General features: G+C 42.6%; 1 protein-coding gene across 3 annotated transcripts in view; it reads left to right on the top strand.

The window, feature by feature from the left end:
* Positions 1 to 26,654, top strand: part of NNT (nicotinamide nucleotide transhydrogenase) — a 265,149-nt gene that overhangs the window by 37,162 nt on the left and 201,333 nt on the right. For 2 of the 3 annotated variants that reach the window (XM_033931703.1, XM_033931721.1), the window contains exons 3-4: positions 17,260 to 17,477; positions 20,496 to 20,583. In XM_033931703.1, the coding sequence (XP_033787594.1) occupies positions 17,272 to 17,477; positions 20,496 to 20,583 (294 nt within the window). In that variant the 5' untranslated portion in view covers positions 17,260 to 17,271. Of the gene's footprint in view, positions 1 to 9,002; positions 9,023 to 17,259; positions 17,478 to 20,495; positions 20,584 to 26,654 lie in introns of those variants that run through there. The other variant, XM_033931712.1, reaches the window with a different exon arrangement.

The raw sequence follows: 26,654 nt of genomic DNA, 5'->3' as shown, positions 1-26,654 counted from the left end.
GGTGGTTTATCCTCAGTGGGAACTTCTTTGAGGGTTTGGAATCAGACCCAGGGTAGTTTATTGCTGGGTAGGCGCCCTTCCTGGTATACCCCGTTAAGACACAATCCAGATTTTCTACCGGGAAGGGGTGGTGGAGTATTTGCTGGTTGGGAAACTAGGAGCTTAGTGTGTGTGGGTCAGTTGTGGGATCCGGTTTTGGGCCGTATTCGACCCTTTACAGAGCTCCGGGGCAGGTTTGGCTTTGGGGTCAAAGATTTGTTTCCTTACCTGCAAGTGGTTCATTATATCAGGGCCTCGGGTCTTTTGAGGGATCTGAGGGGGGGTAAGACTCCCTTTGAGCTGTTGTTAGGACCGGTGCTCAGGAAGGGAGCTCTCTCTGCTATATATAGGTGCCTCAATTGTCGGGGGACCCCACATTCCTACATGAGGGCATAGGAGGGTGATTGGGGCTCTGATATTTCCTGGGACACCTGGGGGGATATCTGGTCAGAGATTTCTTCGGCAGGTATAGTGGCCTTGTTGATTGAAAATGGATACAAGGTTCTCTTTCGTTGGTATTATACCCCTCAGGTGGTGGCTCGTTGGCAGGGAGGTGCAAGTGCTCTTTGTTGGAGGGGCTGTGGGGAGGTGGGTACCTATTTTCATATGTGGTGGCAGTGTGGGCGGGTGTCTGGGTTCTGGATGGGGATTTTTTCTCGGGTGTCTCGGATCCTGGATATCCCCATTCCGGTGGACTGGCAACATACCTTGTTGTTCTGGCATCAATTGGATTTAGCTTGGGGTGATTCTATGTTCTGTAAGTTGGCCTTCACTGCTGCTCGATTAGCTATTGCTTCCCTTTGGAACCAGGCGCTCCCTCCCACGTGGGCCATGGTGGAGCATCGCTTGCTTACTTGGCGGACTGTGATGGCGGAGACTAGGGGGAATCTTTATTTATATCCCTATTCTATTCTTTGTTTTTTTTCTGGTATTGGATGCTTCTCGACCTTATTGGGTGCTGTGGGAATTGTGTTTTGTCCGTGGGGGTGGGGGGGTGGGAGGGGGATTTTGACTGCGTTTTGGTGGGTTTTGTAGTTTGTTATTGTTAGATTGGGGGGATTACATTTGTATTTGTTCTTGACTACACTTTGGGTGTTATTTGGAGTGTGGTTGCTTGTACTTTGTTTTCTTGCTGCTGTATATGTTTATGTTATGTTTGAGGTGTATCTCAATAAAAGCTGTTATTTAAAAAAAAAGAAACAGGAAGTTGCAGGAGAGGAGAAGATTGAACAACTCGAGCAGCCGTGTGTACGGCTAGGCGAAAAAAAAAATCTGCAAACTTGGCATCTAAGGTGAGGTGGCGGGAGGGAGATGGCGGAATGTTGCGATCCGTGATTGCCTCACTGCGGAGACAAGACCATTCACCGACTACTCGCGGCTAGCCACGGGTAATAACCACCGTGTCATTCTCTAATTTCAATAAAGTTGAAATGATGAATGCTGGATTTAAGATGAATTATACTGAAAAGCTCTATTTAAAATGCGATTAGTCATCTGTAATCCAACATGTTTGTAAAAGTCCTGTTTGTCATATTCTGTGCATGTTATTATTGTAATGCTGCCTAGATATATGCGGTTGATAATTTTTGTTTTTAATAAATAAATAAATTTCCTACAGGATCTAGGCTGGATAGTCAACTTCAAGAAGAGTCATCTAAAAGTGACCCAAAGCTTGGAATATTTGGGAGTCTGCTTCAATATAGCAATGGGCCGCTTCTTTCTTCCTGAGCCACATAAACAGAAGCTCAGGAAGCAAATTGCAGAAATCCTAGAAATGCAAGATCCCACTGCCTGGCATTTACTTCAGGTCCTGGACTTGATGGCAGCCACCCTTGAAGTGGTTCCATGGGCGAGGGTGCACATACATTCCCTACTCTTCTGTTCTGATAGTCCCCACAGCGCCATTCCCTCCATATGTGACTTCCCTTGACAGTGGAAGCGAGGAACAGCTTGGTGCTGGTGGCTTCAGATAGACTCCTTGTCGAGGGATGTTCCTGTCTGAATCCCCATATGGGTGATTCTAACAACCTATGCCAGCTTGTCAGGCTGGGGGGGAGGCTCTTGCTATGGGTGTCCATTCCAGGGCTAATGGTTCTCTCCATCAGAAAAGATGGTTCATAAATCTTCTGGAAAGGCGGGCCATTTGGCTAACATTAAAGGCACTGGAAAAAGATCTGCAAGGCAGTCGGAGTGTTCTCTGACAATGTCACTGTGGTACCATATGTGAACACACAAGGGGGCACCAAGAGTTCTCTGTTATGTCTGGAGGCACAGATGATGATCAGGTGGGCAGAAGTTCATCTTCAGGCACTCTGCATCCCATGTGGCAGGATTGAAAAACATTCAAGCTGACTTTCTCGTTCAGCTCACTCTAGCTATGGGAAGATGATCCCTGTCCCTAAGTGTTTTACCTCATTGTTCAACGCTGGGGAAATCTAGCGATGGACTTGATGACTTCAGCTAAAAACAAGAAGGCAAATCACTTCTGTAGCTGAAGAAACGATCTAGGAAGTGCAGGTTTGGATGCATTAGTTCAGCTCTGGCCAGAAGAGAAGTTGCTTTGTATTTCCACTGTGGCTCATGGTGGGCCAGGTCAATTGCTGAATCGTGACTCACTGAGGACTAGTGAGGCCCCAAATTGGCCTCGCCAGCCATAGTATGTGGATCTAGTAATGATCCAGTGGAATAGATGCATCAAGCTACTGGTTCATATGGAGCTATTTGGGGTCCAATCCACTTGGAGAACCCAGATCACTTTGGTCTTATGGCATGGCTGTTGAGCACTTGGTCTTAGTATGCAAAGAATATTTGGAAGTAATCATTTCCACTCTTCTCTGAGTAAAAAACATTCTACTGTTGCAGCCTATTCTAAGGCCTGGAGGGCTTTTCATCTTTGGTGCACCAAGGATAAAGTGGAGCCCATAAAGGCTCCAATTCGGTGATTTTTGCATTTCTCCAGGCCAGACTAGAGAGGCCTGATGGTGGTATCTCTCAAAAGTACAGGTGGCAGGCCTTTCATGCTTCTGAGTTCGAGTGGGAGAAGTCTCACTGGCATTTCATCCAGATGTGATCAGATTTTTGAAGGGGGCGCTCTAAGTTTGCAACCTCAGTTACGCCAGCCCTTTCCAACGTGAATCTTAACATCTTTCTGAAAGAACTTTGTAAGTCCCCATATGAGCCCCTACAAGAGGCACCTCTGCTGGATCTCATGATGAAGGCAGTATTTCTGATGGCAATAGTCTCGGCGAGAAGGGTTTTGGAATTGCAGGCAATTTCTTTCAGATAACCATACCTCAGAACCATGGAGGTAGGAATTGTCCTCTACACGGTACCTTTCTACTGAAGGTTGTTTCAGCATTTCACGTGAACCAAGAGGTCTGTCAACCCACCTTTTTAGGTTATGGGTTTGACTAAGCAAGATAAGACATTGCAGAGACTGGTTGTATGGAGAGTTTTGCTCCACTATTTAGAACAAATGACTTTCATCTTTCCGACTGTTTTAAGCAGTCAGTCAAGACAAGACCAGCTTCCGAGGCATCTGTTGCCAGATGGATTTGTATGGCAATTTTTTCAACGTACATTGCTTGTGGCAAAAAGCCACCTATTTCTTTCAAAGCTCATTAGACTTGGTTACATAGAAACATAGAAAGATGACGGCAGAAAAGGGCTACAGCCCATCAAGTCTGCCCACTCTTCTGACCCACCCCATCAAGTCTGAGTGCTAATGACCCAGATCCTTAGCTCGACCCCCACAGGGATCCCACGTGGATGTCCCATTTATTCTTAAAGTCTAGCACGCTGGTGGCCTTGACCACCTGCACTGGAAGTTTGTTCCAGTGATCTACAACCCTTTCTGTGAAGAAATACTTCCTGGTGTCACCATTAAATTTCCCTCCTCTGAGTTTGAGCGGGTGCCCCCTTGTGACCGAGGGTCCCCTGGGGAAGAATATATCGTTTTCCCGCCTCGACACGACCTGTGATGTACTTAAATGTCTCAATCATGTCTCCCCTTTCTCTACGCTCCTCAAGTGTGTATAGCTGTAGTTTGCCCAGTCTTTCTTCGTATGAGAGACTCTTGAGTCCGGAGACCATTCTAGTGGCCATTCGCTGGACAGATTCAGCTCGAAGCACATCTTTTTGGTAGTGTGGTCTCCAAAATTGCACACAGTATTCCAGGTGAGGTCTCACCATGGTTCTGTAAAGCGGCATTATGACTTCAGGTTTGCGGCTGATGAAGCCTCTATTGATACATCCCAACATTTGCCTTGCCTTGGATGAGGCCTGCTCCACTTGTTTGGCAGCCTTCATATCTGCACTGACGATTACTCCCAAGTCCCGTTCTTCTGGAGTCCTAGCTAGTGTTTCCCCATTTAAGGTGTAAGTTTTGCATGGATTTCCGCAGCCGAGATGCATGACCTTACATTTCTTAGCGTTGAAGCCTAGCTGCCATGTCGAGGACCAGTTTTCCAATGTGATCAAATCCTGCGTCATATTATCCTTGAGATTGCTTTCACTTACTATATTACACAGTTTGGCGTCATCGGCGAACAGTGTTACTTTACCCTGAAGCCCTCGGGTCAAGTCCCTTATGAATATGTTGAAAAGGGATGGTCCCAGGACCGAGCCCTGCGGCACTCCGCTAGTCACTTCCGATGTCTCAGAGAGGGTGCCGTTGACCACCACCCTCTGAAGTCTTCCACTCAGCCAATCGTTGACCCATGCAGTTAGTTTCTCACCTAACCCCATCGACTTCATCTTGTGCAATAGTCTGCGGTGTGGGACACTGTCAAAAGCTTTACTGAAATCCAAGTACACTATGTCCAGAGACTCTCCCGAGTCTAACTTTCCCGTCACCCAATCAAAGAAGCTGATTAGATTGGATTGGCATGACCTACCCCTAGTGAATCCATGTTGACAGGGATCCCTTAGGTTCCCCTCGTCCAAAATCGTGTCTAGTTTCCCTTTAAGTAAAGTTTCCATGAGTTTACATACTACTGATGTGAGACTTACTGGTCTGTAATGGTTGTTAGACTAGCAGCGTGGCAGAGACCAGGGCAGTGCTGCCCTAAGAGATCTGTAGAGTAGCTACTTGGTGTACTCTCCATACCTTTACAAGATTCTATAGAGTGAACGTGGCAGCTTGGGAGGACACCGCTTTTGGGTCCTCAATTTTGTGGGCGCCAGGCAGGCTCATCTGTTCCACTCTAGGTGCCTACCACTGCTTTGGTATGTCACCTAGAATATAGACGCCTATGTTTATGGAACAGAATAGAAGATTAGGTTCTTAGCTGGATAATCTTCTTTCTGTTAATACACATTGGAGTTTGTATGGCCCGCCCTATCAGTTTTCTATGTGCCTGCTTTCTGACTCGAATAAACCTATACTCCAGAACTGGAGTTTTTATCCTTTCAGTTGGAAGTACTTGTAATTATCCCAGGACAAGCAGGCAGCATATTCTCATGTAGGGTGACATCATCCACGAAGCTTAGTATGGACAATATGAAAGTGAACTATCACTTCAAGTTTTAAGAAACTTCATGACTGCCCTCACCAAGCATGTGCGAGTGCCTTCCCACCCGAAGCTCGCTTGCATGTGCTTCAGTTCTTCGGTTTCCGTGGAGCAGTTGTCTCTTTTTCTGACTCAGTCAGCGTTGCCTTCCCGCTTTCGCGTATTTTATCTTCTTGTTTTATCTTCTTATTAAATTTGTTTTCTTTGAGTTTCTTTTTTCTAAGAAAAAAAAAGAGAAAACAATTTATTTTGTTCTAAGTCTTCAGGCTTCGGCCCTTCAGTTGTTTTTTTTCCTCGTTGAGTTTTGTTTCTTTCAAACATTTGAGTTTAATCTTGCCGAAGAGATTTTCCCCATGTCCAAGCCTGCGATTTGATTTAAAAAGTGCTGTAGGTGTCAGCGGCCTATTTCGATTACTGATCCTCATAATTGGTGTATCCAATGTTTAGGTCCTGACCACCAAATAGAATCGTGTATTCAGTGTTCCACACTGAAAAAGTGCTTGATTAAGGTCCGTCAGATTCAGCAGGAGAAGCTGTTTGGCTCAAGCATGGATACCAGGGTACAGGATCCATCGATGATACCTCCTGCATCAACATTGAGGGAGTCTCTCATTATCAAAGAAGTCTAATACTAAGGATTCTACTTTCCAACAAGTGTTGAAGGTCTCTACAGCATCGAGTCTCTCGATGCAGGCTGCTCATCACCACCACTGTTCTACATCGCAGGATGTCTCCCCCTCTAGGTGTGCAGCCTCGTTGAGGTCACCCTCTCCGGGACATCCTGCTGCACCTAAGGTACCAGCTAGTGAGCCTTCAGTACTGGTGCATGCTGCTCTGCAGCAATTGGTGGCCTTGACAGCATCGAGTTCCTTGATGTGGGCCATAAGACGATGTCATTGTTCTGCAGATCCTCCGGTTGTCCTATATGGTTTGCATCTCCTTTGACATCACCTGTATTGAGACAAGCTGCAACACCAACAGTATTGACTGCTGAACCATCAGTACTTGGTACAGTCCTTCCAGCAGAAGCTCGATGACTTCTTCAATAGGGAGATTGCCATTGTTTTAAAATCTCATTGTATGCGTCTTCTGCATTGCATGATACAGTGGCAGGATGACTTCCTTCGTCATGGTCGTGATACCCTTCTTAATGATACCCAACATTTTGTTTGTGCCACAGCCTCAAGGAAAGCAAACAAAATGTTGGGTATCATTAAGAAGGGTATCACGACCAGGACGAAGGAAGTCATCCTGCCACTGTATCGTGCAATGGTGCGGCCGCATCTGGAATACTGTGTCCAGTACTGGTCGCCGTACCTCAAGACATGGCAGTACTTGAGGGGAGTCCAGAGAAGAGCAACTAAGCTGATAAAGGGTATGGAAAATCTCTCATATACTGACAGATTGAAACAGTTAGGACTGTTCTCCCTGGAGAAGCGGAGACTTAGGGGGAACATGATGGAAACCTTCAAGATACTGAAGGGCATAGAGAAAGTAGACAAGGACAGATTTTTCAAATTAAGGGGAACCACAAGTACAAGGGGGCACTCGGAGAAATTGAAGGGGGACAGGTTTAGAACAAACGCTAGGAAGTTCTTTTTCACCCAGAGGATGGTGGATACATGGAATATGCTTCCAGAGGCTGTGGTAGACAGGAGCACATTACAGGGCTTCAAAGAAGGTTTGGATAGGTTCCTAGAGGACAAAGGGATTGAGGGGTATAGATAGGTGTAGAGGTAGGTTATAGGGATAGGAGTAGAGGTAAGTTATAGGAATAGGAGTAGAGATAGGTTATAGAGCTAGCCAGGGATCACTGCTCAGGCAATGGGCCTGATGGGCCGCCGCGGGAGCGGACCGCTGGGCGAGATGGACCTCTGGTCTGCCTCAGCAGAGGCAACTTCTTATGTTCTAACTCCCTCGGTACTGGGCCCTTTGGAACATGACACCTCAAGGCCCCACAGTACCGCTGCTCTGAACTGCTTCTGGTATTGCGGTATACAAAAATAAAGTTGTTATTATTATTATTATTACTGTTGACCCATTGCAGCACTGAAATACTGCTCAAGGATCTCTTCTGAGGCGTCATTCTTTTTTCTCCCATCGCTGATATCTCTCCAGGCATGATACTCAAATACACAATGGGCCAAAATTAAAAACTTGGACAAAGTTGCGGGCCAACCAAAACAAGTGCCGTGGTCGTAACCATGTTTAAGGACAAGGTTCGGCAAAAGAAACTAAGAGAGGGTAAACATAAAAGTGGCCAAAGAAGCATCGCGGGCACATAATAAACTAAATAGCGAAAAATAAATAATAACAAAACCTTGTGTGCGTAAAGGTTTAAAAATGCAGAAATAAAGTGTGACTGCTGCAGAGTGTGAAAAAAGTGTAGCTGTCCTGCACTAACAAAACGTCGCAGTGTGGCACTAGACTATAGAAAACTTAAAAACTATCAGCTAATATTTTATGGGAACTTAAGATAACTTAAAATAACTATGTGCAAGTTAAAAATAAAAAAGGAAGAATGAAATAAAGCCATGGAGGCTCTTACCTAGTAGAGACAATCTGTAGCGCACTGAGCTGAGCAAACCGAAAGTAAAACCGGCTCGAAAAATGCTGGCAATTTAAAAAGGGGGTCACATGACAAGTGCCGTAGTCACAAACATAATTATAAGCAAAAAATGGCACACAAAAAAATGCTAAAGAAATTATGGTCACATGATGAATTAAAAACCAATTAAAATAATAATAAAAACAACTGACACACATCGTGAAGATAGTATTGCTGTCCTACATTGACATAACTGGTGGGCCATCTCTAGTGGACATTTAGTATTTTCTTGCGGGCCAAATATAATTACCAGTGTGGGTCAAATTTGGCCTGTGGGCCTGAGTTTGACACCCCTGTTTTAGGGGAAGATCCCCGTACCCCTCCTGCTTTCTTCTGTTATAGTGGATATTGATTGCTTTGGTACCAACTGAAGAGGTCACTATACTCAACTGGTGAAACAGGAGGAGCTGAAAGATGTGATTGACATCCTTCTGTAACAGTTTCTGTACAAAGGATATTCACCTAGAGTACAGGCTCCTATGTGTATTAACAGAAAGAAGATTATCCAGGTAAGAACCTAATCTTTCATTATATTGATAAGTGTTAACATTACATTACATTACATTAGTGATTTCTATTCCGCCATTACCTTGCGGTTCAAGGCGGATTACATCCAAACTAAAACAGGAATTACATTTCAACTTTGAAGTAATAGATTAAACGATGAGATAAAATTTTAAGGGAGAATTATGGGTTTTAGATAATGTTTGGTAACTAGAAAAATTAGAGAGTACTAAGGGTTTGTAGAGTGTTGGATGTTGGGTTAGGATTGTTGTGCTGGATAGGTTTAACGTGTTTTTTGAAGAGTATGGTTTTAATTTCTTTCTTGAAGGTTTTGTAATCTGTGGATGAAGATAACAGAGTGGTGAGTTGTTTGTCCAACTTAGCTGCTTTGGAGGCTATTAGGTTGTCATAAAGTTTTTTCGTTTGACTTTGGATGGTGGGTAATAGAACAGTGAATGTGTTCTTCTGTGTCTGATTGAGGAGGATTGATTTAGTCTGTCTCTAGGTATCCTCTCTTTTAAAAGTATTTATAATCATTTTTATTGTAGGTTTGGTGCCTAATTTTAAGCCTATATTGCATGTCTTTGTATTTTTGCTGACATGTATATATCATGTTTCACTGAAGTGCACTGGGTCCAGGAGGGCACTGGATAAGGATAAAATCAATGACAAGCTAGTTGGAAGCCTTCCAAGTCAAAGGGAAAGGCAAAAAGATAGACATGCTGAAGTTAGCCATTAAGAAATCCAAAAAGTACAGGAAAGATAATTAACATAGGGTGGAGACTTAGATGTTTGGCATGAGTAAGTGTGCAAGGACTTCTTTTAATGGATGCAGAGATGAGTTGATGGGCACAGAAGAAATAACATTCTGCGATACAGATATGAGAAAATTGTAGGCACAGGGGACAGATGAAATATATGCAGTAGAAGATTCTGGGAAGACAAGCAGATGAAAATAATTGCATCTATGAGACACTTGGTGCCTGTATTAAAAAGTTACACAAAACAGAAATAAGGGACATCAAGGAAGACAAACAAATTGCAGACAGACTAAATTCCTTCTTTGTGTCTGTCTTTACGAAGGAGGACACCACAACAATGCTAGAAGCAGTGGAAGTCTTCAAAGGAGTAATAGAAGACAGCCTCACCACAGTAGAAGTAGACTTGGACCAGATATACTACCAGATCGACAAACTTAAAAGTGACAAAACCCCTGGACCGGATGGAATTCACCTGAGAGTCTTAAAAGAATTGAAGGTTGAAATCAGAGAACTACTGCAAAAACTTGCCAACCTGTCAATTAGAACTGGACAGATACCGGATGACTGGAAGATAGCGAATGTCACGCCAATTTTCAAAAAAGGATCAAGAGGAGAACCGGGCAACTACACACCTGTGAGTCTTACGTCTGTCCCTGGAAAGATGGTTGAAGCACTGATTAAAGATAGCATAGTCTGGCACTTGGATACACACGACCTGATGAGAGCCAGTCAACATGGTTTCAGGAAAGGGAAATCATGTTTGACGAATTTACTTCAATTTTTTGAGACCGTGAACAAACAAATTGATAGTGGAGAACCGGTGGACATAATATACTTGGACTTTCAGAAAGCGTTCGACAAGGTTCCACATGAAAGACTTCTCAGGAAACTACAAAACCATGGAATAGAGGGGGATATACAAAGATGGATAAGCAAATGGCAGGAGAACAGAAAGCAGAGAGTTGGCAAAAATAGGAATTTCTCAGACTGGGAGAAAGTGACTAGCGGTGTACCCCAGGGCTCGATACTTGGGCAAATTTAATATTTTCATCAATGACCTAGAGGAAGGAACATCCAGTGAGATCATCAAGTTTGCAGATGACACAAAGCTATGCCGGGCAATCAGATCGCAGAAGGATAGCGAGGAACTCCAGAGCGATTTGTGTCAGTTAGAGAAAAGGGTGTTAACTTTTGCAAAAGTCTTAATACAGTAAGCAAATAGCATTCATATTTGAGTAAAAAAAAAAAAAGTGTGTGTATAGGTAGATGGTATTCCAAGTCTCATCTCCCAGACATTCCCCCAACCATTGCTTCCATTCGAACACCACCCAAGGTTGGGTAAAAGGTTAGAGTAAGTGTAATTCTCCATAAAGTTGGACAGGAATTTCTTTCTAAGAAAGTATAACCTCTACCTTAGTTGAATCTCTTATTAGATTTTCCTGTGCATCCCCATCCAACAAGAAGTTCTTTCCAAGAAAGTATTAATAAGAAAGGATTTTATACTGCAATATGTCTTGGAGTTGACTCTGCACAGTAAGGGTTTCCTAACTTAAATACCAAGACTTAAATCCCACTTTTATTTGGCTAAATGGATGAGTCCAAACTGAAGAAGAAAAAAATGAGACTAATACACTCCTTGCATGAAAACCCAGAGGAACCCTGCAATGCTGACCAAATATGGAACTTCTTCACACCTTTATCGACCTCTGAGACTGCTTGCTATAAACTGCTATAAAACAAAAAAAACTCCAAAAACTATCTACCCATAGCAGTCCCCTAGACCAGTGTTCTTCAACCTTTTTACACCTATGGACTGGCGTAAAAAAAAAATTATTTTGTGGACCGGCAAACTACTAGGACAGAAATTTAAAAACCCCGTTTCCGCCCCGTCTCCACGAGCTCGGTCCTCGCAAATTATCTTATCCCATCCACAGAAGCCTAAGTTATGATTTTATATTGAATGTATTTTATTAAAAGTATAAAAAGAAACAATATTCTGTACAATTGTCATTTTATAAATACAAATAATACAGAGCAAGGATCAACAAAACCCCTGTCTCCCCTCCCCTTCACATATATCCCCTCTACTATCAAGAAAACTGAATAAGCCAAATTATTACAGAATGCTACACAGAACTATCATGCTAACAGAATACCGCAGTCACACATAGCAAGAATAGGGTTAGGGAAGTGCAACTAGGGCAACTGCCCCCCTGGTCAGAGAGAGCCCTAAGCCACTGCCTGGACTTTGCAGTCCCCAGTTATGTCTAACACCAGCTCTAGGAGGATATATATTTCAAATCTGATATATTCTAATCACAAAATAGAAATTAAATTATTTGTTTCTACCTTTTGTTGTCTCTGATTTCTGCTTTCATCTTCTTTTCACTCTCTTCCTTCCAGCGTCTGCCCTCTCTGTCTCTTCAATCCAACATCTGCCCCTTCCATCTACTATTTGACCTCTTCTCCTTCCATATGGTATTTGTCTTCTTTCTATGCCCCTCTCCCCTTTCCATCCAGCCTATGCCCCCTCTCTCCTTTTTACATGATTCATTCCAGCTTCACTGCTCTCTTCATTTTTATCTCTCCTACACTAGATCTAGCATCTTTGTCCCTTCCTCAATTTCTCTGCTGACCCCCCTTCCCATCTCATTCCTGTCTCTCCCCTTCCCTTCCTCTAATCTCCCTGCCAGCCTGCCAGCTGTTTCCTTCCTTTTTTCTTCTCCCTTCCCTCCTCCCCCTGTCCAGCAGTAACTCTCTTCCCTCCCCTTTCCTTCCTCCCCTCTCAGCAGCATCTCTCCTTCTCCTTCCTCCAGGTCCAGTAGCAGCTGTCCCTTTTTTTCCCTTGCCCAGCAGCTTCCCAGACTCCTTTCCCTCCTCCCCTTCCAGCATCATCTCTCCTTATCTTTCCCTCCAGGTCCAGTAGCAGCTGTCCCTTTTTTTTCCCTTGCCCAGCAGCTTCCCAGACTCCTTTCCCTCCTCCCCTTCCAGCATCATCTCTCCTTATCTTTCCCTCCAGGTCCAGTAGCAGCTGTCCCTTTTTTTTCTCTTGCCCAGCAGCTTCCCAGACTCCTTTCCCTCTTCCCCTCCCAGCAGCATCTCTCCTCCCTCCCTCCAGGTCCAGTAGCAGCTGTCCCCCCTTTTTTTTCCATGCCCAGCAGCTTCCCAGCCTCTAACAGTGACTTTCTCCCCTCCCAGCAGCTCTCCTTACTTACCAGCGCAGCGATTCAGGAAGGCAGCCTCGGGTTCTTTGTTGGGTTGCACTGCCTCTGAGAAAGAGGAAGTTGCATCATCAGAGGCGTCTGCGACTCAGCAAAAGCCCCAAGGCTGCCTTCCTGAATCGCTGCGCTGGTAAGTAAGGAGAGCTGCTGGGAGGGGAGAAAGCCACTGTCAGAGGCTTCCCATGATCTCTCCGGCCCTGCGTGGACTTCAGCTGTCAATCTTGTCGGCCCTGCACGGACCAGCAGGAAATTGCAGATGTCGATCTCACCGGTCCTGTGTGGACCGGCAGGAATTTTCTGCGGACTGGCGGTTGAAGAACAGTGCCCTAGACAACTGTCCCTCTTAACCTTACCAGAAGCAATAATCATGTGGATCATTAAATTCCTAAATAACATTCTAGATCGGGGTCAACTTCTGCAGAAATGGGAAAAATAGCACTCACCTAAATATCAATATCACAGAATGCAGATCTTCCCACTCCCTCAAATTACAGACCATTGCTCCTGGAAACCCATGTAAGCAAACAACTCGTTACCTATATTGAACAATACTACAGTTTACATCTGTCTCAGTACGGATTCCGATCGCAAGCCAGCACCGAACTCCTCCTAAATCTGTCCAAAAAAGTCAAATAAAGCAAAGGCCAGCAAACAACTCTTCTCCAATTTGGTATCTCTGCCGCCTTTGACTCAGTAGATCACCACGTTCTTCTAATGAAACTCTCAGAAATAGGAATCGCAGGTACCACACTAAATTGGTTTAAAGATTTCCTTGGAAAGAGAGACTATCTCAGGAAACACAAAGCCTTCTCCAACAGCTGGAAGGCCTTCTGTGGAGTACCCCAAGGCTTTCCCCTCTCCCTGATCCTATTCAATCTATTCTTGAGCGCTCTTGGCAGCATGTTATCATATGCAGATGACATCCTTCTTCTTATCCCAATAACAAGCAACCAGACTGAAACAATCTGAAAAATCTCTGACAGCATCAGCAAGATAAAACATGGGCCACAATCAACAAATTCAAATTAAATGCATCTAAAACTAAAATTCTTTGGTTTCACACTTCCCTATAGATAGCTCCGACAAGCATCATCCTCCCATCAGGAACCACCATAGAAGTAGAAAAATCCTACAAAGTGCTGGGGGTCATATTGGTCTCCACATTATCCCTTGAACTAGAAATCTCCAACCTCTTGAAGAAAACCTTCGTTACTATGAGATAACTGAGACTCATCAGACCATACTTCCACCAATGAACCTTCACACCGCTTGTGCAGATACTAATTCTATCACAACTAAACTACTGCAAATTCATCTACGTGAGTATCAACACCACCCTAGCCTGCAAACTGCAGCTCATACAAAACACAGCAATAAGACTCATATTCAAGCTGAATAAATATGGTTCAACGTCTACCTACTGCAAACTACACTGCTACCCGTCCCAACCTGAATAAATTTCAAAATTTCTTGCACAATGTTCCACATACTCAATGGAAGCTTGGCTACACTACTTATTCACCTATTCTCCTTGGCATAGTCCTCTTTGCCCAGAAATCTCAACAAGCCCCAGCTGAACCTCCTCTCAATAAAAAAAACCTCAAGTACAAATGTTTAGTACCATGTTCACACACATTGGAGCAAAAGCATGGAACAACCCAACAACCATCAGATCTGAACTAAACTACCTCACGTTTCGTAAGAAGCTAAAGACCTACCTCTTCGACATTATATACTTCACCAACAAATAACTATCGGACCCAACTCCTATCTCATCGGTACCTATACTATGCAACTTACCAGCTCAAGTCTTTTAACTACCTCTGAGCTACTCAAAAACTGAACAATTCCTATCTCTCTCTAGAATTGTATCTTCTCGCCTTGAATCTGTTTAGACATTCTGTGACTCGGAAGTTCCAGATTAGACTAATATAGAAATTAAAGGTGTTTCTGAATCGTGTAATGTAAAAGCAAACTGATATGTCTAAAATATCTTTACCAGTCTGCTTGAAATATTTGCATGACCAGTTACATTACTATATTCCATAGAGATCTGTTTGATCTGAAGCATCATGTCAATTGCTAGTACCAACAGTTTGTGAGATTTAAATTAAAAACCTTCTTGTTTGCTAAACATTTTGGAAACTAACTACTCTAGTCTACTCTTTCTTGTCAAGTTTATGTATTATGCATTACATTATTGTTAATAATAATAATTCTTATATACCGCCAAACCATTAGTTCAAGGCGGTTTACAGCAAGAAGAAACTACACAAACAGTGAATTACTTATAAGCATATCAAAATTTCTCAGAAAATACAAAATGGCAATTAAATCACATTTATCAAACAGATAAGTTTTAAGAATTTTTCTAAATAAATAATAAGACTGAGCTTGGGGAATAAGCACATTCCAATGAATTCATTGCACTAGCTTGAAATGCAAAAGTTTTTCCTAAGAATCTCTTATAATGACATACTTTTACCGATGGAAATGTAAACCAGTAAGTTTTTCATGCATTCTTATTTGAATTAAAAAATTGAAAGTGGGAAGAGAGGTAGGTTGGAGTCAATCCAAATAAAACTTTTAAAACAGATACAGCCAAATTTAAACAAAACTCTAGCCTCAGATGGCAACCAATGGAGCTTTAAATAATAAGGGCTTACATGATCATGTTTTTAAAGACCAAAAATCAGACGAATTGCTATATTCTGTATTATTCTGAGTCTATTAAGAATTTTTTTAATGAGATCCCAGATAAACAATATTACAGTAGTCCAATATGGACAAAATTGACTGAACCTGTAACCTAAAAGACATTTAATCAAATGTTTTTAGTTTCCATAATGCTGAAAAGCATTTTTTAATCAGCAGATCAGTATGGTCATTAAAAGATAACGAGCGATCTGTAACGCTAAAATTTTGATTGTAGTGGCTATTGAGTAGTTTTGACCATTTTAGTTGCTCGTGTATGATTTTCTTGATAACTTAACTAAAAGCGGCAATGATGAAATTGGTCTATAATTTACCTTCAGAGGATCTAATGACAGACTCTTATCTTAAAGACCTCACCACAGCTAATTTCAAGGCATCTGGTAAATAATCTTTGTGCAGTGATTTACATGTAAACTCTAACAGTGGTGGGAAAGAAACCTTTTTTACTGGTTTAACCACAGAAAAATGACAGTGATCCAAAGTTAAATTAGACTTAATTGCTCCTGTCATAATATCTTTAATCTGTTCTATAGAAGGGTTCTGAAATCGAGTCCAGCATTGATCATGACTTGAAACACAAGTTGCCTTGTGGTAAAGGTACTAATTCAAATTCTTTATTAATAAATCCATTAGCAAATTCCTGACTCGATAAACCCTCACTTAGCCCAGATTTCTTTGTATCAAGCTTTGCAAGCCTCAAAATGACTGCAAAAAGTTCACAAGACTGAACAATTCATCAGTGATCTTTGGAGCTAAATGGTGACGTTTGACGATGAACTGCATTAAAGAGGCTACTTGATTCAGTAATAATAACATGGTTCTAACAATCAACTGCCTCTTCCACCATCAAACCATTTCTCATCAAATTTTGAACATAAAACTCTTTCATCTATATCATATGAACCACACCCCTTCATAAACAGTTGGTCTTTTATCTACAGGTAATATCTTTATGTATCTAAAGTCCATGGTAAATTCAATCAGAAAATGATCAGACCAGGGAACAGACTTAGTATCATGAATAATAATCCTACTTCCTGGGAGCCTTCTCTATCAACAAAGACAAGGTCTAAAATATGTCTTTGTCTTCTACCTCTAGGTTGAGAGAGAATCTAGAGCAAAAAGAAAATCATCAACAACTGTATCAGAGTTACTTTCACCAACATGAAGGTTAAATTCCCCCCAATCACTGTTGTGTGGATTTAAATTCAAATTTAACAGCAGTTTCACACTTGAGAAATTAATAGCTTACTCCCCCCCCTTTTACTAAGCTGTGGTAGAGTTTTCTATCGTGGCGTGGGGTGCTAAATGCTCTGACTTTCAGAGAATTCCTATGAGTGTTGGAGCATTTAGCGCCCCAGGTCCCACGGCTTAGTAAAAAAGGGCCTAAAATACAACCAGATTTAATGTTGAAGATATCAAAACTAAAACTTCTATCCCTAACAAAATAGGAACTTCTTTTCTTACAAATAGAATAATTTATGTAGTATCACAACCCATCCCCCTTTTATTACGTACTTGAGAAAAAAAATCCTATAACCTGTGGGTCATAATTTTAAATTACAGTATCTTCATCAATTAACCAAGATTCAGTTAAACAAAATCAGCATTGTATTAATAACATCAAACCACATTGCAACTTTATTTCTTATAGACTTAAAGGAAGATATTCCTGTAAGGTAACTTGACTTGTAAAAGGGAGACTGTAGAAGGTCAGACAGACTGAAATTTGCCAGACATTATTTATTTTTCTTAAGCAGTTCACACAAAAACACCTAACAGTATCATCATGATAGGTATTTATTTTCTTAATTTTATTTTGAGTTATTTAAAATAATCTCATTTTGTATTTGTACAGATTGTGTCCTATTCTGATATTTTTCTTGTCTGTTCTCTTTTAGGTGAGAGCTCCCATGTTGAACCCTGTCCTGGGAATACATGAGGCAGATCTATTCAAGCCCTCATCTACACTGATCAGTTTTATTTACCCAGCTCAGAACCCAGACCTGCTGAAGAAGCTTGGTGAGAAAAAGATGACCATCTTGGCTATGGACCAGGTTCCACGAGTCACTATTGCTCAAGGATACGATGCCCTTAGCTCTATGGCAAACATTGCAGGGTATGGCATTATAATAATATTCTGTCATGTTTAAACAGTAACACAGTTTTGTAATGTATGTAAAAGGTAGATCTGAGTGTGTGTATCTAGATGCACGCACATAACAATATACTTAATATAGAAATATACTTTTAGAAGAAATGCCTGTATTGGCCATTGTTAGAAACAGGCTACTGGGCTTGATCATCATTTGATCTGATTTAGTATAGCAATTTTTTATATTTGTAATCATTTTATTTACCGGTATACACTCGCATGTGGTGACCATGCTCTAGATTCACAGAGTGACAATGTCTAAGTTGTGGTATAGATGCCAGTATTGTTGGTTTCCAGAAAAAACTGTTCACAAATTAGATTAGGACCTTTCCTTGGGATCTCTTAACTTTCATGACCAATTCCATACAACAGGGTTTCAAGAGGCAAACAAAATGCAGTTCAGTTGTAGTCGTACAGATTCTAGTCTAATTTGCTTTACAATCCAGAAACCTTGCTGTTTTTTAAAGGCAGCATTACCTCATCTTGTGGTCTCCTTTCTTGACTTGCCAAATATGCAGGATAATTCCAGTTAGTAAATTGTAAGCTCTTCTGAGCAGGGCACATGTCTTGAATGTTCTAATGTACAGAGCTGCGTATGTCCTAGAATCATTATAAGTAATAATAATAATAATAATAATTTTATTCTTATATACCGCCATACCCAGCGAATTCTAGGCGGTTTACATCAGTTAGATTAGGATCCGCGTTGACAGCAGATTTACAGCAATTTATCAGCTATATAACAAATTTAATCGAACTTGATAGAGGAGGGAGGGAGATTGGGGGAGGTCGGGAAAAGAGAAGCTATCGTGGAGGAGGGTTGAACCTTGGTTTACGAGTATAATTCGTTCCAGAAGCATGCTCGTAAACCAAATTGCTTGTATATCAAAACGAGTTTCCCCATAGGAAGTAAGGGAAACTCACTTGATATGTCTGGCATTGCTTCGGTACTTCACCTAATGCAGTGTTCCCAAACTCTGTCGTGGAAGACCACCAGCCAGTCAGGTTTTCGAGATAGCCCTAATGAATAAGGTACGACGAGTGAGGTGATTAAATTTGCGGACGATACAAAGTTTTTCAGAGTAGTGAAGACACAGGGGGATTGCGAAGATCTGCAACGTGACATAATCAGGCTCGAGGAATGGGCATCAACATGGCAGATGAGGATTCAACGTGGATAAGTGTAAAGTGATGCATGTTGGTAACAAAAATCTCATGCACGAATACAGGATGTCTGGGGCGGTACTTGGAGAGACCTCCTAGGAAAGAGACTTGGGAGTTCTGATCGACAAGTCGATGAACTGTCCGCGCAATGTGCGGCAGCAGCAAAAAGGGTGAACAGAATGCTAGGAATGATAAAGAAGGGGATCACGAACAGGTCGGAGAGGGTTGTCATGCTGCTGTACCGGGCCATGGTGCGCCCTCACCTAGAGTTATTGTGCCCAGCACTGGTCGCCGTACATGAAGAAAGACACGGTACTATTCGAAAGGTTCCAGAGAAGAGCGACTAAAATGGTTAAGGGGCTGGAGGAGCTGCTGTACTGCGAAAGATTAGAGAAACTCGGCCTCTTCTCCCTTGAACAGAGGAGATTGAGAGGGGACATGATCGAAACATTCAAGGTACTGAAGGGAATAGACTTTGTAGATAAAGACAGGTTATTCACCCTCTCCAAGGTAGGGAGAATGAGAGGGAACTCTCTAAAATTGAAAGGGGATAGATTCCGTTCGAACATAAGGAAGTTCTTCTTCACCCAGAGAGTGGTAGAAAACTGGAACGCTCTTCCGGAGTCTGTCATTAGGGAAAGCACACTCCAGGGATTCAAGACAAAGTTAGATAAGTTCCTGCTGAACCGGAACACACGCAGGTAGGGCTAGTCCCAGGGCTCTGGTGTTTGACCAGAGGGCTGCCGCGTGAACGGACTGCTGGGCATGATGGACCACTAGTCTGACCCAGCAGCGGCAATTCTTATGTTCTTATGTGGCCTAGGAGAAGGGGGAGATGCTATTTATTCAATTTTCTATACCGTTCTCTCAGAACGGTTTACATGAGTTTATTTAGGTACTCAAGTGTTTTTCCCTGTCTGTCCCAGTGGGCTCACAAGACAATCTAATCCATTGAGGAAATCTGTAGGGCAGCGATTTGGTCATCGATTCATACTTTTCTGAAACATTATTACCTGGATGTGGCAGCGCTGTTGGATATAGCAGTTTCCCACTCTATTGAGGACTGCTTTGCTTCATCTCGCTAGTCTCTGGATTCATCTGCTGCTGGTGCTAAGGAAAGAAAAATTATATCTTACCTGATAATTTTCTTTCCTTTAGATGCAGCAGATGATTCCAGGGTTCTACCCTGTTCAACTTTAGAGGATTTCTGTCAGTACCCAGTAAGGCTATTCTGTTTTAGTTTGTTAGGTCTGATGGTTTTACATTTCACAGCGATTCAGTGTTGGTGTGTGGAAGAAGAATGTTGGGTTTCATTTGCTTTGGTAAGAGACATACCGGTTCACAAGGAAACATCCCATCCAATATGACAGAGTGCTTCTTGCTCCTCTCTAGTTGCACCTGCTGGTAGATGAACACAACCCACTAGTCTCTGGATTCATCTGCTGGGTCTAAAGGAAATAGAATTATCAGGTAAGGTATAATTTTTTCATCTTTGTGTAAAGCTTCATGAGAGAATGTACAGTTAATGAAATGAAATAATCTGTATGGTTTACATCAGGGATAGGCAATTCCGGTCCTCGAGAGCCGGAGCCAGGTCAGGTTTTCAGGATATCTACAATAAATATGCATGAGAGAGATTTGCATCTCAAGGAGGCAGTGCATGCAAATCCATCTCATACATATTCATTGTGGATATCCTGAAAACCTGACCTGGCTCCAGCTCTCAAGGACAGAATTGCCTATGCCTGGTTTACATTGTTGCCAATGCAATACTTGGTTTCACAGTGCATAATTTCCTGGTTTCTTTCTCATTGACAGATACAAGGCTGTAGTCCTGGCAGCGAATAACTTTGGTCGTTTTTTCACTGGTCAGATCACAGCTGCTGGAAAAGTGCCTCCAGCTAAGGTATGCAATTTTGAAAACCATATGTTGATCAATCAATAACAGGAAACTGTATATTTTCTTACTCTGGTTGATTTTTGCTTCATGTTCCTCCAGTTTAGCAGTTTTTGCTGTCAAAAAACTAATTTGGGCCGGTAGAGAAATGTTCTTTTGCTTTTTTGTCTGGATGTGAATTAATGTAGAAAAATAATCACCTATAGATGCTGTTTGTGTATGTATGTATGCAGTGTTCTCCCCAGAAATTTTTTCCAGCCGGGTGGCATGAAAAAGTAGCCGGGTGGGGCGGGGAAATTTGGTAGTGGGGAAAATTAAATGGATACTATTTTTATTAGTTAATTATTATTATTTTCCTATGCTCGATATGACTTCCTTTTTTAAGGTTTGACACTTGTGCCAGAATATTTTTACTAATGGTATAGAGGTTTAAAAAGGGAAATGCGTTAATGAAGTCATTAGGTTCAATCTAACCATTTATTTCTGCATGAATTTAAACAACTAAAAAAAAAAGATAAATATAGTTCATCCAGTCATACAAGAAATGGCTGTACAACACCTCTAATAATGTTTTGATCACTAGGTTCCTTCCTGAGGTCTCACTGAGGATATGAAATAGATGCTATCCCCACTTCCAGACCTCTTCCACATAATTTATGGAGAGGTGTTACTGAGCCTTGAAGGGCACCTGTGTGATTGATCTTTATCTGCTTCTTTTTTATTTTGCTATAGTGCAAAGTAAGAGCTAGGGCAAAACAGTATAGGTAAAGATGCAGGTAATAATTAGCAATGTATTAAAAATATTTTATTTTTATTTGCTTATAATGTCATTTGAAAGCTGCTTGATGATAATACAACTTTAATTTAATTCTTTATAATGTGTGTGTCTGTGTGTTGGGGGGGACAACACCTACGTCAACAGTAAAGTTAGAATAGGGTCATTAAATCCAGTGGTATACCTAGTATATATGACAGCCAATGCTAATCATTTTTTTAACAACCCCCTCCTCTATATAAAAAAATATATGTTTAGTAATAATCCATGAGTCACACAATAAGGGTGCATCTAGGAAAAGGCAGCATCTTAAACACTGCAGTGAGCACTAGAACACCAACACATGCATTGTGAAACTAAACAAACCAGATCCTACATAGTCAATTGATCCTGTAGTCGATGCTAACAGAAAGCCATGTCCTTTTCATACACACAGAACACAGATACACCCTCGCCCAATATGGAATAATCACAAACTAAAAATAGAAATATGTAGACAAAAGTTAAACTGAACCAAGAAACCAGACTCTGCATACAATGCAACACCACAGAAACAGTGACACATGTCTCCTAATACTGTGCAAAGTATAAAGACAGTAGATGTAAATTTGAAAAAAACTTCTACATAAGTCACCACTTTACAAATTAACAAATAGAAATAAAATAATGAGAAATATGAAAATACCATATTATTGGACTAATCCATTTTTCAATTAGCTTTCAGAGGCCAAATCTTTCTTCAAGACAGTACAGTATACAGCTGTTATGGTATCCTGTCCTGACCTGAGGAAAGAGGTTTATTCCCCCCCCAAAATTGCCTTATTTCCATTTCCTATTGATAAAGTTTAATCAATACAGTTACAATACTACTTGATTCTACGTAAAGCAACAAAAATATTTTTTTCTACCTTTTGTCGTTTCTGCTTTAGTCATCTTCTCTCTCTTCTTTCTATTCAGCATTTGTCCTCACTCCCTTCCATGCAACATCTGTCCTCTCTCTTTGCCCCTTCCACCTAGCCTCTGCCCTCTCTCTACCCTTTCCATCTACTGTCCGCCCTATCTCTGCCCCTTGCATCCACTGTCCACCCTTTCTGCCTTTTCCATCCAGTGTCTGCCTTCTCTCTGTTCCATATGGTATCTTCCCTCTTTCTATGTCCCTTCAATAAACTCTATATCCTGTGCCCTTTCTCTCCTTTGTACATGATTTATTTCAGCTTCAACCCCTCTCCATTTTTTGTCTCCACCCCTCCTCTATGCTCTGGCATCTCTCTCTTCTCCTTTCCTTCCTTCCCACTCCACCCCATGGCCTGACATCTCTATCTCCTTCCCTTCTCTCCCCCTTCTCCAGTATCTGCCTCCAGTCTTTCCCCTTTGGTCCAGGCCTCTTTCTTTCTCTCCGTCTTTCTTCTGTGAGGAGATCATGTTGATCTTGAACACTGAATAATTCTTCCACATTCTCCATATCACTGTACTGTAGTCTGGTCCAGCAGACTGCTTTGGCACTATTACATGGCACTATTACACTTCTACCTCTAACCCTCTGTTGTAGTTCCTTCCTATTTCTCCTACTGTAAACCGCGTCGAGCTCTACGAACGTGGAGATGATGCGGTATACAAACCTAAGGATTAGATTAGATTAGATTAATAGTAAATTCATTATGCATCAGCTTTCCACACAGAATGTCACAAGTCTCTATTTCTTGTGCTGTGTTTACATCTGCCAGCAGCAGAAACTTGTGAGACAGATCCCTTGGCAATATTACACTTCAGAGCCCTTTGACCATCTGGTTCTGTATGGCTGCAGGCTTTAAAGCTCTGTTTATTGGAGGAGACTGTCCAGCATACATAGTTGCATCACTCTTAAGGATCTGATCAGAGATTACATTAGACAAGGTGGTATTTTTAGGCAAGGAAAAACAGGACATGTTCTCCTCAATCTGCTCAGATGCCTTCAAATGCCATTTAATGTTCATCTGATCTCGGGCTAAATCTTGCCTCCTGAGCTGATCTTCAAAGGAGAGCGGAGTGAGAGCCATATCGGGTGCGGGCCACAATGAAATCCATTTTGGGTCGCATGTTGTGCAGGGCTGGACTAAGACAAGTTGTAAGCTTCCTTCCAGCGCTGACCTATCTTCCATAAGTCAGCAACGGAGGGAAGCTTACAATTGCTGCTCTTGCTTGCTTCGGGCCTTCCTTGTTGCCGGGTCCTGCCTACTTTCAGAAACAGAAAGTAGGCAGGACCCGGCAGCGAGGAAAGCTCGAAGCAAGCAAGAGCAAGTTGTAAGCTGACCTGTCTCCTATAGCGAACCCATGCTCCAGGGCGTGTGCATGCTGACTTCCCTTCTCTTCCCCCCTCGGGACGTGACTTCCGGTTTCGGAGGGAAGCGGCATGCACATGTTAGAGCCCCGGAGCATGGGTTCAAGTCGCTTGCTGGTGTTAAAAACTAAAAAAAAAAAAGTCAGGCTCCTGTGATTCAGGCTGTGCCGAGTCAGCCCTGTAAATCTCCAAGCCGGTGAGAAGGTTTTTTTAAAAATGTTGAGCAGAAGGTGGCAGCAGCAGCAGGATCGAGATTACAGCTGGGTGCTCATCTAAATTAGCTGGGCGGAGCGCCCAGCTGAAAGGCCCTGGGGAGAACACTGTGTATGTATGTATATATGTGTGTGTGTATATATTGCTGTACTTGAAAAATATGATAAGTAGAATACCTGCCAAATCTAATCCAGATGTTTTATGGTTTATCCCAGGACAAGCAGGCAGGTATTCTCACATATGGGTGACGTCATCCGATGGAGCCCGGATGCGGACGCCTCACAAGCAGACTTGCTTGAAGAAACTCGACGAAGTTTCGAGTCGCGCACATGCGCGAGTGCCTTCCCGCCCAGCACAGGGCGTGTCGCCTCAGTTCTCAGTTTTCCGCGGAGTCGAGAAATCCGTCTTTGACTCTCTGCGTTTAACTTTGTTCACTTTTTGCCTTCTCTCAACCGCGGTTGGTGTCTTTATTCACGAATCGCTGTTTTCATTTTGTTTCTTTTATTTTAGTTAAAAATAATAATTTTGTTTTCTTCCATTCATTTTCCGGGATGGGCCGCTCGGCCGCAGCCTGCGAGCTTCGACTTTGCGGCGGCTATTTTTCCGCCTATGTCCCGGCCTGCTACAGGCTTTAAGAGGTGTAGCAAGTGTCAGCGCGCAATCTCTCTCACGGACCCTCACAGATGCTGCCTCAAGTGCCTTGGGCCGAAACATCATCCTAAGTCGTGCCTGTCTTGCCTCGTGCTTTCAAACCTTGTTGCATTCTGGTGGACAAGCTTTTTGAGATGGAGTCTCCTACTGATCCCTTGACTTCGAAGGCGTCTTCGACCACGACTTCCATTGAAGCTCCTTTTACGCCTACTGCTTCCACCTCGAGCCTCATCAGACCTTCGTCGTTTGCAGCGGCTCTTGTTTCGACGTCATCTGCTGTATCTTCCCCTGTTTCCTCAGGTCAGATAGCTCAGCAGTCGGTTCCACTGATGGTGATTAAAGTGACTAAGTTGAAGCACACTCACACTACCTCGAAGGAACCTCCAGCCAAGACAGGTGGTCTGGTTTCAGACGCGGATCCATCCTTGCCGGCTTCTTTCCAGACCATGTTAGAGAAGCAGTTTATTCAGTTCCTTACTAACATGGGACCCAAACTGCTTCCTCTTATCCAGCCTGGGCATTCAGCAGACTCCCGCGAGGTTGAGCCGCTTCCTTTGCCCCAGTCTGAGCTTCCACACTCTTTGCAGGGAGCAGAGTCTCTGCGAGTATCTGGTCTGCCATCCAAGCACGAAAAGCAAGGAACAGATTCTTTGCGAGTGCATCGACGAGAATCCTTACACTCTAAACAAGGAGCAGAGACTTTGAGAGTGCATTGAGGTTCCTCCACCAAGCCTCTGGAGCTTCGATCTATAGCCTCTAGTCCTATTCATACATCGGCATTGGCTGCTTACGTCTCCGATGCTAAATCTCTTCGATCCTCGAGATCTGGTTCCAGACACAGTTCTCACCACCATTCGAGGCCTTCATCGAGGCATTCTTCCAGGCATCGTTCTTCTCAGGATAAACCATCTTCCTCGAAGCCTTGATCTACTCCAACCTCGACCAGACCACCGACTCCTTATTCAAGGTCTCCGATGCCGGACCTTGAGGATATTCCGGTCTCGATTGCCTCGTCCAAGTCACCAGGCTTCTTTGATACTTTTTTCCATGCTGAAGCTTCTTCTTTGACACAGGCTGCCTCAATGTCCTCGAGTCCTTCTCGAGGCAAAGCATTGGAAAATCAGCTATCTTTCTCATCTTTCCTGCGACAGATGGCTGTAGATTTGGATGTACAATTGGATACTGGCTCCAAATATTCTAAGGAATATCTAGAAGCCATGCATCTTCCTCAACCTCCGGCAGAGTGTCTCAAGCTTCCACTTCATAAGCTTTTGAATCAGACTTTTGCTCGATGCATGGAAACTCCTTTTTCCATACCAGCAGTTCCAGGAAAATTGGATTCGAGGTATAAAACTGTGCATCGCAAAGGGTTTGATAACTCACAGTTATCTCATCAATCCCTGCTTGTTAAATCCTCCTTGAAGAGATCCCATTCTTCCAAGGTCTATGCCACAGTTCCACCTGGAAGGGAGGGGAAAACTATGGACAAATTTGGACGTCACATCTACCAGGATGCTATGATGTCCTCTAAAGTCCTCAATTATAATTTTTATTTTATGACTTATTTTGAATTTCTTCTTTCTCGTCTACCAAAGTTTTTGGCTTATATGGATAACCACATGCATTTTGAGTTTCAAGAAGTCATTGCTTCTTTCTCTCAGTTACGTCTCCATCTCCTCCAAACATCTTATGATGCCTTTGAGTTATCTGCCCGAGCGGCTGCTTGCTCTGTGGCTATGCGTCGTCTTGCCTGGCTTCGTACCATTGACATGGACTCTAACCTTCAAGGCCTCTTAGCTAACCTTTCTTGTCAAGGCAACGACCTCTTTGATGAATCCATCGAGGCAGCCACCAAGAAATTATCTGACCATGAAAAATCATTTGCCTCAATCGTCAGACCTAAACCAAAGCCAGCTCCTGCCAAGCCTGCGCGTCCTGCTGTTATCTATCAAAGGTGTTTTGCTCCAAAGCCGGCTCCTCATACTCGCCCTCCTCTGAAAAAACAGCAATCTCTGAAGCAACAGAAATCCCAACCTTCTGCTGCACCTAAGGCTTCTCAGCCTTTTTGACTGTTTATAACAGAGCATAATCTCCAGCGTTCTGTCTCTGTCTCTTTTTCCCCCT

Source organism: Geotrypetes seraphini, chromosome 1 (genome assembly GCF_902459505.1).
Source record: "Geotrypetes seraphini chromosome 1, aGeoSer1.1, whole genome shotgun sequence".
Classification (NCBI taxonomy): domain Eukaryota; kingdom Metazoa; phylum Chordata; class Amphibia; order Gymnophiona; family Dermophiidae; genus Geotrypetes; species Geotrypetes seraphini.
The sequence above is the reverse complement of the archived record's forward strand: the minus strand, read 5'-3'. Positions and strand labels throughout refer to the sequence as shown.